Source organism: Pocillopora verrucosa, chromosome 1 (assembly GCF_036669915.1).
Source record: "Pocillopora verrucosa isolate sample1 chromosome 1, ASM3666991v2, whole genome shotgun sequence".
Taxonomy (NCBI): domain Eukaryota; kingdom Metazoa; phylum Cnidaria; class Anthozoa; order Scleractinia; family Pocilloporidae; genus Pocillopora; species Pocillopora verrucosa.
In genome coordinates this window covers 27,435,624-27,451,635 of record NC_089312.1, presented here as the reverse complement: position 1 = coordinate 27,451,635, position 16,012 = coordinate 27,435,624, and the positions used below count along the sequence as shown (strand labels likewise).

The following is a 16,012-nucleotide window of genomic DNA, read 5'->3' as shown; positions in this document are numbered from 1 at the left end:
TGATTAGCCTGAAATTCAAATAATATTCATGCCTGCTTATTGTCTTTATCAATTTTCATAGTGTAAGCTCTGGAGGATATTTTTTATCGATTGAATAGGAAAAACCCGCAGGATTGTAGAAAAGCGAAGCGTCGAGGTCGAAGAGGTTGCGTGGTCACGTGATACTGGTTGGTACAATCGATCAATCATTGAAGAGAATAACAAAGTTGAGAGGTCTTCAAACATGGCGGGCAGTACATCTCCGGTTTCGAAGCAGGCATTTCACGAGACCTACGAGCTAAAGGAAGAACTGGGAAAGTAAGTAGCTCTGCAGATCAGCTTTCACTGGAAGTGGCTGTAGAATTTATTCTTATTTTACGGTTGTCCTTCGCAGAGGTGCATTCAGTATTGTTCGTCGATGTGTTCATAAGGAGACGAGACTTGAGTATGCCGCCAAAATTATCAACACCAGAAAATTATCATCCAGAGGTAAGAAAACCGGATTTGTTTTTTTTTCACATTTACTTTAGAATTGAAGTTTTTATTATAAACTTGTTATCGAAAGGCGAGGTACTAAAGTTAAAAATTGTTTTTAATTTTTTGAATGAACTTGCAGCAAATTTTATTTGGAATCTTTTCGGGATTCTCTACTTAGAAGAGCGAAGAAATAAATTTGTCAGGAAACGACTTATTTTCTATGGTTTTTTTGTATTGCTGTGGCAAGGTTACTCTTTCGCATCTACTGAATTCGAACGTGTCTCTTATTTTCAAGGATGTAAAGAATATTTCAAATGAGGAATGATTCAAAGGGAAATTGTTTATGTTATTTAGAGGTCGCCTACAAGGTGTATTTTTGGGAATATACTTTGTATTAGTTTTCGAAAAGCACGGACAAATGGCTACCATAAATGATACATCGAAATCTAAACCAGATGTTGCTGTCGATCGAAAGTTTGACCAGAGTGAATTAAATATTTTAATGCCAGAAAGAGCCAAACATCACTTCACAGTGGGAGAGTCCGCGTAGATTTCACCTGTGCGCGCTCTACACTCTGATATTTACTCAGATAACTTCTCTAATATATTTTACTCCTCATTCATTAGATCTTCAGAAGCTCGAACGAGAAGCCAGGATATGCCGCCTACTAAAGCATCCTAACATTGGTGGGTATGGAATAGGTTTAAATTACGGTAAATATCACGCGAAGGAAATTGGAAGGTTCACAAATTGAGATCCTTGTAACTTTGAAAATGTTCTTTGTAATGCATAATTTTCTTAATATATATGTTAGCCAGAGAGTTCTATTGTTTCTGGACGGGTGACTTTCTAGAAGTCTTCCGTAATTTTATTCGCGGGTCCATTTTACGCCTTTAGACGAACAGCGGCTTAAATGTCTTCAAACGGCGATCAGCTCAACAACTGTGTAAACACAGAAATACATTTAATACATGTCATCAGCGGTGCGCACGGCAGCAAGTCACTCTATTTAAGAGGTGATATGTTGAAATTCCCTCGCTAAGAGACAGAAACAACTCATAATTGTCAACATGAAGTTTTTGCATGTGAAGATGCAAAGCCTCTCCCTTTATATAATGTCGGAGGCGTGTGAATTTGAATGTTATTGATTCGTTTGTGTTGTTCATGTCAAACTGTGATGACTTCCCACTCATCATCATCAAACCCCGCAGCCCTGCACGGTAGCGATCTGTCGTTGGTTTACGACTCCGTAGTTGTTAATTTGAGCTATGACACAAATTTACATCGGCAAGAACTGTCTGGATTTCTGCTTCAGATAAGATTCCTCTTTTCGGTTTGCGGAGGTGGTGGAGTTGATTGCTTTTTAATTTAGTGAGACAAAAACTTTTACCCAGCTGCAGGTTATCCGAATTTACGAGAAAAACTTCTTTCCTGTTTTTGAAGATAAAAAGAAGTATTTTTTCTGTAGCTAAGGTGGAACCTAATTGTTTCCTTTTGTCGTCTCGTAATTATAAATGTTCTAAATACTATGCTTCCATATTTTCCTAAGACAATTGACGCTCATGAATCGATTTCGCGGGAAGAGTAACTCGATATGTCATGTGAAACAAATTTCGAACATTACATCGTTTTGCACTCATTTTTTATATTGCGTTTTGTGGGAGAGAATTCCGAAAACTTATGATGAGTAAAATTTCGAGAAAATACATGTTTTCTTTGAGCTGACTTTTGTCTCAGCAGCCAATAAATCAAAAGCGTCGTGCTGCGCATACATTTTATAGATTTATTTATTGAATTTACATAAATGAATGCTGTTCTCTGCGAATCCGATGCATTTTTAATTCCTTCTTTGCAAATAATTGATAGGTAGTACGTCGCATAGGAAGCATATTGAACAAGAGATGTGTGCATGTGAGTCACTGATAGAAAGAGAGCAAGACTGAATCTGTCAACCATTGAGAACCAAAATTAGGCGGGTAGAGGAAGGCGTCAAAACTTGAGACAAATTGAGTGTAATTAATGAAGTTGGATCAGTCCATCAATTTCCTAATAATTTTTCATTTGCTTGGGACAATATGGCAAATGGAAGTTCTCTCTGATGTCTGTTTAGGATGAGTTTTAAGCTATCTTATTGCCATGTTGGCAGAATGTTTGGGCTGATCAGAAAGGTTTATAGGAAAACATATACTTGTGTTAATCATCAAGAATTGTAGATTAAATAAAATGTTTCAAGATTAAAGGTAACACATGGGTATAGGATCAAAGTAATTAGCACTTATTATGCAATTTGCTCTATTTTCTTTTTCTCCTTTAGCACTATTATATTTAGTGCAAATTAGTTGACCTTCATTACCATTAATTTGCTAAATCTTTTTTTTTTTTTTTTTTTAAATCATATGATTAATTTTTTCTTCTTGAGAGGATTGTCCTACTTGATATTTGGGTTCCCTGAGAACAAGAAATATCTTAGAGAAATTAATTTCATTTTTCTTAAGAGTCAGTTTCTACTAGTTGAAAATTCTTTCATTCAGTATATGTACATTTGTATTTGTAGCATGATAATGCTATTAATTGTGACCCAGATGTCAAAGGAAATGTCAAAATTTGTCTTCAGCTCAAAGGGAGCAATGTGTCATGAAATGGTCAATATCCATATGGGATTGACTTTATGCTGTTTATTATTCATCAAAGGGACATGGATGTATGCTGTTTTAAAGATGTTCTCTAATTTATTTGTTTTTTATGTCTATTGAAGGTGCTTTTTAGAATGATTTTCTTTTTCATGCTTGTTGTAAAGTGCAAACAGACATTTGCTCAGCATTAGTAAATAAATAAATTTAGTGATTGTGATTATCTGAAAGCAAGTATGTCAGAAATGTTCTGATTGGGGTGATCTTTTCTTTACAAGGTACATGTACATCTTCATGGATTTAGAACTGTTCTTCAACCATCACATGTACTTAACTCTTTACTTAGCTCTCGAAAAAGCTGTTTTCATAAGAAAATAAGCAAAGTAACCTGAAATAATTTGATAAGTTTACATTGAAAGCCAATTAAAGGATTTATATTTTTAGAATGCAGAACAAAAAGATAATTCAAGCCTATTTGCTGTTCCTGGTAAATGGAAAATAATTCTTGCCTATAGGTGATATACAGCACAACTTTTTTCCGACTCTTTAAATGGTCAAATTGATCCGTATTATCTTGGACACTTTATTGTGTGGGATGGGCAGCAGAATGTTTTTTATTGGTTATGACTTGTTCAGAAATGTAATGAACAGTCCAGAGAGTATGCTATTTTAATGAAAGCTATAAGAATTTATGTTTCCAGCCCTCTCTCACAAACAAAATATTGATTTAGGCATAAATTACATTAAATTAAGGTGGTTCTGAAAAGCTAGGCTTATTTGATTCTTACAGTGGAACTCTATAGAGAGATGCATCTTCATAATTATTCTTTTTATGATTTGATATTTACATGTAAAAATCAGGGGCTATGGAACTTGTTTTTTGAGTTAAGGCTCATCAAGTTGATATTTTAGAAGGAGGCATTATTGCCATGGTTGTTTCATAGGATGATGAAAAGACCTTGACTTGATTAAGTGATGTTTGAGAATTTGTTTGAGTTTGATTGAAGATCCTATATAATTTTATGTCTTAATTAAGCAGTCACTTTGCAATGTCTTGTAAACTGTTTATGATCTGGCAGTGTAAGCCTCAGTTTAATTTGATTTTGTCTCATATCCTTACAGTTAGACTTCATGCTAGCATTGCAGAAGAAGGATACCACTATCTAGTGTTTGACCTGTAAGTCTTGACACCTACAATGCAATATCTGTTTTGTGTTGTTGAATAATGGTGCCTCTTTAATAGAGGATAGACTCTAGAATGGTCAGGAGCTTTACAAGTGTTTTCCAGGGATTTTTAGTGTCCAGCCATTAAAAAATGGTGTGAGTTTAATTTAGATTCAGGCAGGTAATTTACTGCTTTGTCTGATATAAGTATGGGTGCTTTCAAAGAGAGAACCCAGTGCAAACACCTGTTGCTGGTGCCTCTGGAGAACACTACTATTAATGATAATTGAGACTAGTAGAAGCTTGTACATTGTGTGCATTATACACCATCCAGATAACCCAGGTGTTTAGCAATTGGGAAAAAAAAGGGAAGAAAGTTTATGGGGAGGGGAGTAAGGGGATGAGACAGTAAGTTGGTGACAAATCTACTTATAGTACTCTTTGCCATAGTATGGCTTATGTGATGACTGAGTTTAAAGGTACCTGAATGTTAGAGATGCTTACCACTGTTCATATTTCTATACTGTGTTGTCAATTTAGTCTGAATTGCATTTCATGGTGCTTGATGTTGTTAATCATGATGCATTCTAACAGATTGTTATTTGTACTGCAGAGTAACAGGAGGAGAATTGTTTGAAGACATTGTTGCAAGGGAATACTATAGTGAAGCTGATGCAAGGTAGAAATATTTTCTGTTTTAATTGATAGGTGGCATAAGTGAATTATTTTAAGAGTTGCAGAAGGTTTCCTAAGGTTCCTTACCATTAAAAGTGACCAATATTGACAAACATAATGGAAAAATGTTTCTAAAATTAATACTTTACATAAAGATCAAAAAAGGTAAAGTTATAACTGAAAATACCCAAGGGGTGAAAGTTTTCATCAGATCAAGAAATACTCTCTGGGAGAAGAGAGGATATTTAGTGGAACAATGCACTGTATATTAAAATTAAACTTGACATTCCCTTTATTTTCTCTCTTTAAGTCACTGCATACAGCAGATACTTGAAAGTGTTCATCACTGCCATCACAATAATGTAGTTCATCGTGATTTGAAGGTATAAGTTCTATCTCTTCTTTATCAACTGTAATGATTATTTACAAAGGTTGTTTGTTTTTTTAAATCAACAATTATTGATTCATGAGCTGCACATATGAAAATTAGATTTGATTTTATTCATTTTGTTGTACTCGTATGTAGCCTGAGAATTTACTTCTTGCAAGTAAAGAAAAAGGTGCAGCAGTCAAGCTAGCTGACTTTGGGTTAGCTATTGAGGTGGATGGTGACAAACATGGTTGGTATGGTAAGTGTCTGTTGTGAATAGGTAAGATGGGTGTAGGGTAAATGCACACGCCCTGTACCCTTGTGTGGAGCAAATCATGTGTGATTTGGAACACAATGGAAGCCACAAACCCTGTGAGGTGAGATTCCTAAACCTCATTAGTACCTTACTTCAAGCTACTTGTAATTATCTTTTGATGTTATTTACTTCAGGTTTCTTAATGAGCTGGCTTTTAAAGTTTCAAAGTATAGGGCTGTTGAATGTTTGATTGGACTATCAGACGGTAATCACCAAACTAGAAGGAAGAGAGGAATTTGGTGGATGTTAATTTTGAGTGACATACTTCATAATTACTGTAAAGTCCAGTCACTTTAGGCTTTTTTCCACACACCTATTCAACACAACAGTCACTAAATCACTCGACTTTGGCTCACTAAAATTTAACTTTAATCCTGAGTGTTACTTACTGATGCCTGTTCTGCAGAAATATCTGATGACAATGCCAGGGGCTACCAGTAATTTTCATGTTCATAAGTCGTTCTGGGAATGCAACTCTTTAAAACACTGTACAGGTGCTCTTAGACTGGTTTTAATTTTGCGATTGTTTGTCCTTTGTAGGTTTTGCAGGAACACCAGGTTATCTCTCTCCAGAAGTCCTCAAGAAGGAGCCTTATGGCAGATCTGTGGACTTATGGGCATGTGGTAAGGGAATTGGATGCCAGCCCATTCAATGCTACTTCTTGAATTTTGTTTAAAATTGCAGAAACATGTCTTCTGGCTCAGGCTTTACATGACACTTTGCTTGATGCAACATAGAAGTCATGTACAGCTGCACAGTACTTAATGTACTCTCAAAGATGCAGTATGCATATACTGTATGCATATATAGTACCTTGATGTGGTAAATTGTCAGAATTTTATTTTATTTTACTCTGTCTTATTACATCGTGAACTTAGTGTTACTGGATGGTTTATTTTCAGGTGTTATCTTGTACATTCTACTTGTTGGTTACCCTCCTTTTTGGGATGAAGACCAACACAAATTGTATGCTCAGATTAAGGCTGGCGCTTATGATGTGAGTTGATTCAGTTTGGCTTGTATTCTATTTATTTTAACCATTGGTGTTTTGTCTCTTTGTTTTTAATGCTGAGAAACTAAAGATCAATTAACAAATAACTGACTCATAAATTTAAAATCTTATGCTAAGGAAAATTAATCCAGACCTTATGAGTGTGGCATTCACCGTTTTTCCTAGGGATTGGGTCTAGCTCATCCATTCATTGCAAAATTCAAACATTGTAGGACTTAATCTCTTCTATTAAAGATCAAGAACTTTATTTAACTGCGACAAATCATCCAGTTGAGACAAATATTTATGATTGACTGATTCATGGTGGTGCCACTGATAATATTTGCAAGTGAATGTTTTTGGATATTTCCTAACCTTTTTGTTGTGTTTAGTATCCATCCCCAGAATGGGATACAGTCACAGATGAGGCAAAGGTCAGTGATCCTTGGAAGTCCATTACCCTCTCTCTTTCTCAGTGTTTCTTTGCCTGTGAGTCGATATACGGGCCTCGATCAAAGCGAGCCGGCGAGAGGTTTACAAGGGGTCAGGCACTAGAAATGATTAATTCAAGACCTCTTCTCAAGGGCTCAAACTAATTTGCGAGCGAAGAAACGCTCTTACTGAAGCGCTAATTGTGAAGGCTTCTTAGAAGGTTATATTAAATAATAGTGGGCTGGAATCCCGCTGTATCTTACTCAGAGTCAAGCGACTGATAAGGTGGCATTTGGATTCGTCATGACACAGTTCCATGTGCACAATACTGAAATAGGAGATAAAGACAGCTATGATAAACAGTTAGATTACTGAGGCTACTCCCTGTCCATCACGGAATAGATAGCAAGTAGCCTAGCCAATCAGTTTTCAGTATTTGTGATAGAAGACGGCTAGAAGGCGAAGGCCTTACCACGGGTGGCACGAAAAAAAATTCCGGACCGCGGTCTCTCTGGTAAAAAAACTTGAGCGCTTATGGGTGCGCGATTAGCCAGTCAGATTCGAGAATTTAAGATTACGAGTTACTCAATGTGGAAGAGACACAGTCCTCGCCTTATTTCCCTATTAATTCGGAAATTGTGTTTGTTTGTTTGTGTGTTTTTTTACACAGGAGCTCATTAACACTCTGTTATGCGTTGATCAGTCCAAAAGGATAACAGCTACAGAAGCGCTGAAACATCCGTGGATCGTGGTATGTCTCTGTACCAACTTCAGTTTGGTTTTTCGCCTTTTCCAGCGCATCAGGCAATCTTTCTGTTTGTGCTTTGAATTTTAATAACCTTATTGTGATGGTTCTTTTGTTCTGAATATCCGTTGTGGTGAATGTAATTTAGGTTTTTCAACACTCGATCGACAACCACCTCTCTGAAAGCGGTAAATTTAGGTTAGTGTAAATGACAAAATTGATGAATTTCATCATTTAGAACCGTGAACGTGTGGCCTCCAAAGTACACAGACAAGAAACGTTGGACGGATTGAAGAAATTCAATGCTAGAAGGAAACTTAAGGTAATAGCTGTTTTTTCAGGAATGAAAGCTGAGAACTTCGCAAAAGGAAATGAGTTATGGTTGAAGTTCACAGATTAATACGAAGGGAATTAATCTTTCCGCAACGGAAATTGAGTTATTAAATCTGAGGGAGAAATTGTCACCCACGCGCTAAACGTTAAATGACTTTGAAACTTGATTTTGATTCCAGTTGATTCGTTAACAGGAACTGATTGATTTTTATTTTGATTGGGTTCTGTGTGTACTGTACACAGCTGTATCTGTTCTATTTTGCTTCGTGTATAAATTGCCGAGATAAGTAAAGGCTTTCTTTATCAGCAGGGATCACATGAAGATTTTGCTGTAGTGAGAGAAGAATACTGAGCAATACAAATTGCTTGAAATGAATGTTAAGCTTCACTTACAGACCGTTGTAAACAACAGAATAACAAAAAGACTAACGGACAAACAAATGAGAAAACAAACAGAGAGTTACGACTTTGAAAGCCGTATAATTTATTAACACTAAGCTGTTTTTAAGGCCGGGTTTCTCTTTAATTCGCCCTCTGAGAATGTTGTTCAATCATTTGTTCTTTTCTTTTTCTCTTATTCTTATCTTGTGTCTTTCTTTCCTGACTGAGATTTGTTTGATGTTTCTTCAGGGCGCAATTCTGACCACTATCCTGGCAACGAGTAATTTTAATCTTTCTTCAGGTATAATTACTATTCTGCTTGGAGTTTCATTGATGTCACAATATTGTTGTTGTTTCAGGGCGCCATCTTAACAACCATTGTGGCTCGTAGGTTTTCTGCTAACTCAGGTAAATCACGTCACAATAAATATAAATGCTTTAAACGTAATATTTTGTGTCGAGTCGTAGAGGATTTAAAAACTTTAGTGGACATAAACCTTTTACTAGTTGAATTTACCTAAACCCATTGAGATGCTTAAGTTTCCAAGCCCTTTGAAAATAAAGAAGCGCATTTCCAATAGAGATCAAGTCGTAAGAACGGATACAGGAAAACTTTTCCTAGAAAAAACCCCAATGGTATAGTTTTTCATAGGTATTAAGAGATTAAGTTGACTTTTTGTCATGCATGTGTGTTTCTGAATAAATCTTTGCATAAAGTGGTAAAATACTGAACACTTGCGACATATCTGTGGTCATGTTTAGTATCTCAGTGTTACGTTCCAGCCCTAAATGGCGTATTAGTGACAGTCTTATAAACGAGACTAACCAATCAGCAACCTCATCTGACCAATCGCGATGCCTGCAGTCAATGCGTTGAACTGGAGCCGAGGGCGGGAAGCCTTAGTTTGCAGCATGTTACAGTGTCGACCTTAAAATGTTTTAAAATTGTCCAATTGAGAAATAACTCTCGTAAAGCTTTCTTTGGTTACAGGAGTTAGCTTTCGTTCGCTTATCTTTACTTGTTAATTTTGAGGTTAACGTCACATCTCGGTGTAGACCATGTAGTAACAGGCATATGGTAGCACCGTAAACTACACGGCTCTTCTTTTAAAACAGGAAAAAAACAACAACACAAAAAAAAACACCTCTTAATGCTTAGGACAGTTGCGATAAGATGTACACTGGCGATTAAAGCTTCCTGTTTGGTCTGACCGCTTGGTTGTGTTACGACGAAAGATCTAAAGTTACGAAAATATGATGTCGTGGTATATGGTATATAAACAGCTAAATTCAAATAAAATGTTAAAATCTTAGAAGATGTGAGCCCTGTAACCATTTCTCTTAATTTATCTCATTTTGTACTAATCTAATGTGGCCCAAACACGCTGCTCTTCATTGAACCTCAGCTGTTTCACATCCGCGCTGCTAATATACAAGACAGTTTGTACTTTGTTATTGGTCTCAAAGAAATGAGTTTATTGACAGACTTCACCCCTCACGCCCCGGGCTGAGTTAATGTCTTAAAATGAAGGCTTGAATTGGGGGAAAAAAGGTTGATCTCGTCCTGGAAAGGGTAGTTCAGAGAAGGACTGGTGTCGGTTATAGGGCGTGGTGTTTCAAAAACCTGAGAGGAAATTCACATCTTAATCAAGCGGAGAGTTATTTGTTATTGACAGGATCTAACTCCTTCACTTTCTATGAGTGACCTAAGAGGAATTTCTTCTAAAAAGTCGATTTGAATGTATCTTAAAGCTGGGGGGTGATGAGAAGAAACGGATGGGCCGATTTACAGAGCCACTGAAGTGATGAAAATGTCTTACAGACTTTTCTGAGGAAAGATATTTAGATCTGGGATTTGAAAGGGTTAAGTCTGGTTAGTCGAGAATCATCGGCCAGTAATAACAAATCTTAAACATTCAAATTTGGTTCCTTTCAATCAGACTTGAAAACAAGATGATGTGTGAAATGAGATTTGAGATAAACAACAGTTTAGTCCACAAACAACAAATGCATCGTTTCAGGTTTTGCTTAAGCACTTCTCATCTCATTATCATTATTAGGATTGCTATCATCACCATTATCATTCATCATTTTTTTCGTTAAAATTTTTTCGTCATTTTCATTCTTATTCCTATTATTGCTATTATTATTATTATTATTATTATTATTATTATTGTTACAATTGTGATTGTTGTTTTTTAAGCAAGTAGTCGTTTGTATCATTGTTATTTTCAGTTCGACCTTTTGTCAGTAAGAAAAAGGGATCGGATGAGGAACTTACGGTTCATTCTGAAGATGAACATGAGGTTGACGTGTCAGCAAATAAAGGTTAGTAATTAATATGCTCCGTTATCTAATCCAAAGACCGATCTTTATGGTCTAAGGTGTCAAGGCGTACTCATCCTGTTTTTTTTTTTCCTTTTTGTGAGCGTTTACTCAGAAGGCCGAAAAACTCAAATATTGCAGCTTTCACCGCATTTAAGGTCAGAACTGCTGGTCACAGTACGTAGTCTCCTCACGGGCCTCATCAAGCACCACTCTTTTCTACTTCCTGTGATAACTCAAAGAAGGCTGCTTCAGAACGCGTATTTTAAAATGTTATTATTTCAATGAAAATCCAAGAAGAAGCGCTGTGTGATGTTTATTTGTCTCACAGATCTTTGTCAAGAGTGATTATTTTGCGGCGCCCTTACCCTTTGTGTCACTAAATTATTTAGCTTTACATGAACATATTTCTTTCAGCCAAAGAACAGCCCATCATTCACTTACTCAGAAGGTTGATACCTAGTAATCACACGACTGGGGACTTTCGACACCTAACAAGGTATTTATTTTTGTTAGATACCGTTAAAATATGACCATTGCTCAAGCTTTTCCAGCTTTTCTGCTCCACACAATTGACGTCCTCCAAATGTCAGTTTAGACTAAGAAACAGTGAACGAGCTGGTCCTTGGGTCGAGTTCTTTTCAGGAAAATTGTGGTAAATCCTACTTCATTTATTTCACCTTATTGTTGGCTATCTAAGCTTTTGATTAAATCAAACGTTATGAGAAAGATTTGTTCCCACGCTCTGTGACAAGACGAAAAAACATCTTTTCTCTATTTCCTTTACAACCGTTCTCAAAACCCTACCATCTCTTTTATTTTCTATCTAAAACATTACGCTATCGACATTGCTGATCCTAGCAGTATGCAGGACGCGTGTCATAAAATTAATGAACTTCGGGGGTAGTAGACCTTCACTTACCGTGGAGTCCTCGGGTCTGGTGGCTCAGTGGTAGAGCATCGGAGCGCGGAATCCGAAGGTCCCCCTGAGGTTCGATTCCCTCAGGGGGACTTCGAATTTTGTCTTTGTCCGACACACGCTCGTGGATAGTAAAATGTTGTTTGCTTTGATCTGTTGCAAGCAAATTAGTAGCCCCACATGTGACAGCGTGTCGAACCTGCATCTAATGGCAAACTTAGTTTGAACTGGCTTAGAGTTCCACAAGTTTTTATTTTTGACAATTGTAAGTCGAATTTATTTACTTTTTCCGCCCTGGTTCCCTTTGTTCCTCTGATTTTCCTTTTAATTCCCCGAATAGAAAATAGCATGTTTTAAGGTTTTACACATCACGGTTTTGCACATCACGGTGTTGCGACATCACAGGTTTGCACCTCAACAGTTTCGCACTTCACTGAATTCGTATTTTTCCCTGTTTATCTTCCATGTCGTCAAAATTTGACTACATGGGTTGTAGGGTCCTGTTTACAGTAAACGCGAATGAACTTAGAAATCTTGCAAACTTTTTTTCTTTCCGCTAGAACCTTTTTTAATTTAGAAATATAACTTACAGGGAAGAAAATGAGGACTTTGGGGTTGTGAGACAACGGACAGAAACTGGGAGGTCCTCGTTTTACATCATCTCAAAAAACCAAATGATACACACCAAAAAACACTTAAGTATGCGCTAGGAGAAAAGAACTCTCAACTTCCAGTAGCCGTGCGCGTCTCCAAAACGTCGATGCTGAAGCTCTCTTTTATAAAACCCAGCATGAACTACTTTTTGTTATCAATGAATCTCGCTCCGACAGTTTATAGTATTGCATGATTATTCTTTTTGATGACTTTAAAACTAGAGGACTTGGAGAGCACTGCGTCCCTCTTAATAATGGATTTTTTCCTATTTTTATTTCAATTTATTTAGTGCTCGGCAAAAGAGCAACTCCAGTCAATACAACTATTTTGTCGCCCCACGTACACATGCTAGGAGATGAAGCTGCTTGTATCTGCTACGTTCGGCTTCAACAGTTCATAAGCAGGTGAAAACTGGTTACTTCAATCCAAACATCTATCCCATAGAAGTTTTAATAGTCGTGATATCTCAGAAATGCAATTCTATTGAAATGCTCTGAGGTTAAAAAACGATTTTTGTCAGAAAAAGCCTTTCTTACGAAGTTGGTCGATCGGTTGGTTGGTTGGTAGGATAATAGATTGCTTGTAGGTAAATCCTGTTTAGAGGTATTTGTGATGGTAATAGGACTGAGTGCTGAAATCGAGCAGGTGAAAACCAATTACGCTCCTGAATTTTGTTACAATTTTGATTGACTGTACGTCTTTTTCTTTCGTAGTGCTGGTGTACCGTTGACAAGGCAGACGGAAGAAACACGAGTCTGGCAGAAAAAGTCTGGACATTGGATCAACGTACATCTACACATATCAAACGCGACATGCAGTCCGAAAAGTTAAGACGAGTTGGCTGCACATGGTAATTCCTGACGTCATTGTAATGGCGGAAGTACTTTAGCGTATAGCGCTTTGAAATAATACACGAACTGAGTGGCACGTGACTAAGCAGGACGCCCGCAATACATGATGGCCATTGACTTTTGTCAAACTAGTAAAATTGAATCGCAAAAAGGTTGCTTATACTAGAACATAATGCTTGTTTTAAACTGTGTCAACTTGTATTTTAAGAAATAATATTACTGCGTTCTGCCGCACCATGTAGTAATATCCAGCTTTTGGTCATGATTTTACGGGATGTTTGGTAGATTTTATTTCAAGGTTGTAAATACTATCTAAAGTAACAATAGGTTTCTTTCAATGCTGCAATGTAGTTATGAAAACAGTCACTTTCTCCAATGAAGGCCATGGAAATGTAGGCCGAGTCCTCACAGTTGGAAGTTATTTATTTATTAATTTTTTCCCGAATTCAGGGATTATTGTTGCATACAATTGTTGGAAATGCTGGAATTTTCTCAGTGTGTTATTTGAATGTCGATTATGTAGGTGTGGTAAAAGAAAAGTTGCGTGATACAATAGAATCTAATTTTTAATTGAATTTAGGAATTTTAATTTTAAAATGTAATATTTGGGGTATGATGAGGGTTTAACTACTTCACAAAAATATTTTACAAGTTGTTCTAGCTTGTTATTGAATTACAAACTATATGGCGCAAAACAAAATTAATCTGTTATAAACAGTAAACTCAATAGTAGGAGGGAAATATTTGGCGCTTAAAAAGGTTTAACAGTTTTATTATTATTATCATTATTATTATTATTATTATTATTATCAGTGTATTATGATAATCTTTATTGTCATTGTTATAACTACTAATATAACACGTGTTACATTTCAAGTAATTAAGAGAGAATTTTCGAATGAATGTCAAGTTGCAAAACCAGATCCAAGGTTATTCTCACGGCCGATCAGAACAAAGGAAATAGTAGCGGGAATTCTATTGAGAATTTCTTTATTCCGACAACCGATTAATTGCATTTAGGTAATTAACTGAATTTAAGCAATTTAGAAGTTCATGAAACCTGCTGGCCTTTGAAACTGTCATTCATATGTCAACTTCCATCGGACATAATTAATACGCGCAGATTATAGTAGTAGTACATTTACAGTAGGCGCTCATGTTTTACTTACTTCCAGGATCAAGAGTCAGAGAGAAAAATTTGTTAGCTTTGCTTACTTAGGATTTTTGGAATTGTCCATATTTCGTGAATTTCGTCGTGCCTGTCAACTTAAGAGGCCCCCGTCAAGGTCTTTGGACAGGTTGCAAGTTTTCTGTAGTGTTCGTGTCTTTGTTACCGTTAATTTCGTCGGGACATTCGTCTCTCAAGACAAATATCCAGTAAGGAATGTCATGATGTTTTAATGTAATTTTTGTCACTTGTCTTTTTACCAAAACATGTCTAAAAGTCGTACACTTCGTAACTTTGAAACCAAGTCCAACCCGGGACTTAGCACTTTATTAACAGACCAAAGCGCAAGTCTCTATGTGGATTTAAGTTACACTATAGCTGCCCTAATCTCTCCATGACCATCTAATTATCTCTTTTCAACAGCAATTGCATTTTTACAAGTAAAAATTTTGTGCCCAAGGCCAAATTCTTATACTAGTAGTACTAATTATCGATTTAACCTTTTACATTGCGACAGATTGTCCTTGAAGGAGGGCACACGTCGCGCTATATATCTGTTGCAAAATTTACTGTAGTTTTCTGTGCCAGCTGAAATAATTCAAACTGTAATTGATGGATAGCTCATTGCTTCAAATTAAATAAAGATGGCCGTGGCTTTGGTGGTCTTATGGCGTCTTTTTGGCTGAAATCAGCTCACAATTTTGAAAAACGCCCGCAGAAAAATGGGTGGCTTTATCAGTTGTCACCTACGAGCGGGTTCTCCTCCATCTTGAGGTTGAGCGAAGTCGATAAATTCTTCAGCAAGTGAGTACAAGTGAGGGCGCTACACATTAGTCGCTTGTGAAAAGAAAATGTCACATAGGTCTACCGAAAATACCGACAAAATTGAGCCTTACAACCTTTCCTGTTATTCAGGGCTTATCCCAATTTCCGTGGCTTGTAGCCACCAGATGTAAAGCTACCCTCGCTGGATGAAGCACCAGTCCATCGCAATTCACCTTCAACATTTCATTTTGTTATATACCTAAACTTTCAGTTAACAAAACGAGCACTGTGATTGGTTGATTCTTGGTCAAGTGCCCCTAATCAAATTCAAATGTATCCCGTCCGGGATACCTTTGCGGAGCTCGAGTTGTTGCCCGCGCGCCGATTTTGCCACATGATTGTTTAAGGGAAAGTCTATATATTTAACAAAGCACTTAAGGTATAGTCCCATCGGGAAACTAGTTAGTTTTGTTTTCCCTCGAGTCCTGATGTTTCCAGGTAATTTAGTGTTGACGAAGGGCTAACGCTCGAAACGTCGGCTTTTTTACCCTTTACGGTGGCTAATTTACGTTTTCAACCCAGTTGTTAACACTAAATTACCTGCTATAGTCTCCCACCGACGCAGCACCACAGTTTCTTTAGAAACTTACCCCTTTATCCTGATGTCTCCCTCCACTTCATCTCGGCAAACATGAGGACTCGAGGAAAACAAAACTGTTTCCCTTCGGACCATACATTAAGTGTATAATGTTCCCCTCGCGGTTTACTGGTTCCTGCTTACTCTCCTGGGTGGAGAGATGAAGTGAAAGTAGTGTTTTTCCCAAGAACACAGAAC

The 16,012-nt window shown here is 37.0% G+C and overlaps 1 protein-coding gene across 1 annotated transcript; it reads left to right on the top strand.

The window, feature by feature from the left end:
- The first annotated feature begins 19 nt into the window (after positions 1 to 19).
- On the top strand, positions 20 to 15,067 carry LOC131771555 (calcium/calmodulin-dependent protein kinase type II delta chain). Its single transcript, XM_059087365.2, is given in 19 exon segments — positions 20 to 297; positions 374 to 468; positions 1,084 to 1,143; positions 4,210 to 4,264; positions 4,865 to 4,930; positions 5,237 to 5,309; positions 5,453 to 5,555; positions 6,153 to 6,236; positions 6,516 to 6,610; positions 6,997 to 7,038; positions 7,707 to 7,787; positions 8,020 to 8,103; positions 8,855 to 8,903; positions 10,731 to 10,823; positions 11,238 to 11,319; positions 11,903 to 11,930; positions 11,932 to 12,004; positions 12,683 to 12,797; positions 13,107 to 15,067. Coding segments are annotated over 19 exon segments (1,470 nt in total). The 5' UTR covers positions 20 to 223; the 3' UTR covers positions 13,225 to 15,067.
- Positions 15,068 to 16,012: the final 945 nt, after the last annotated feature.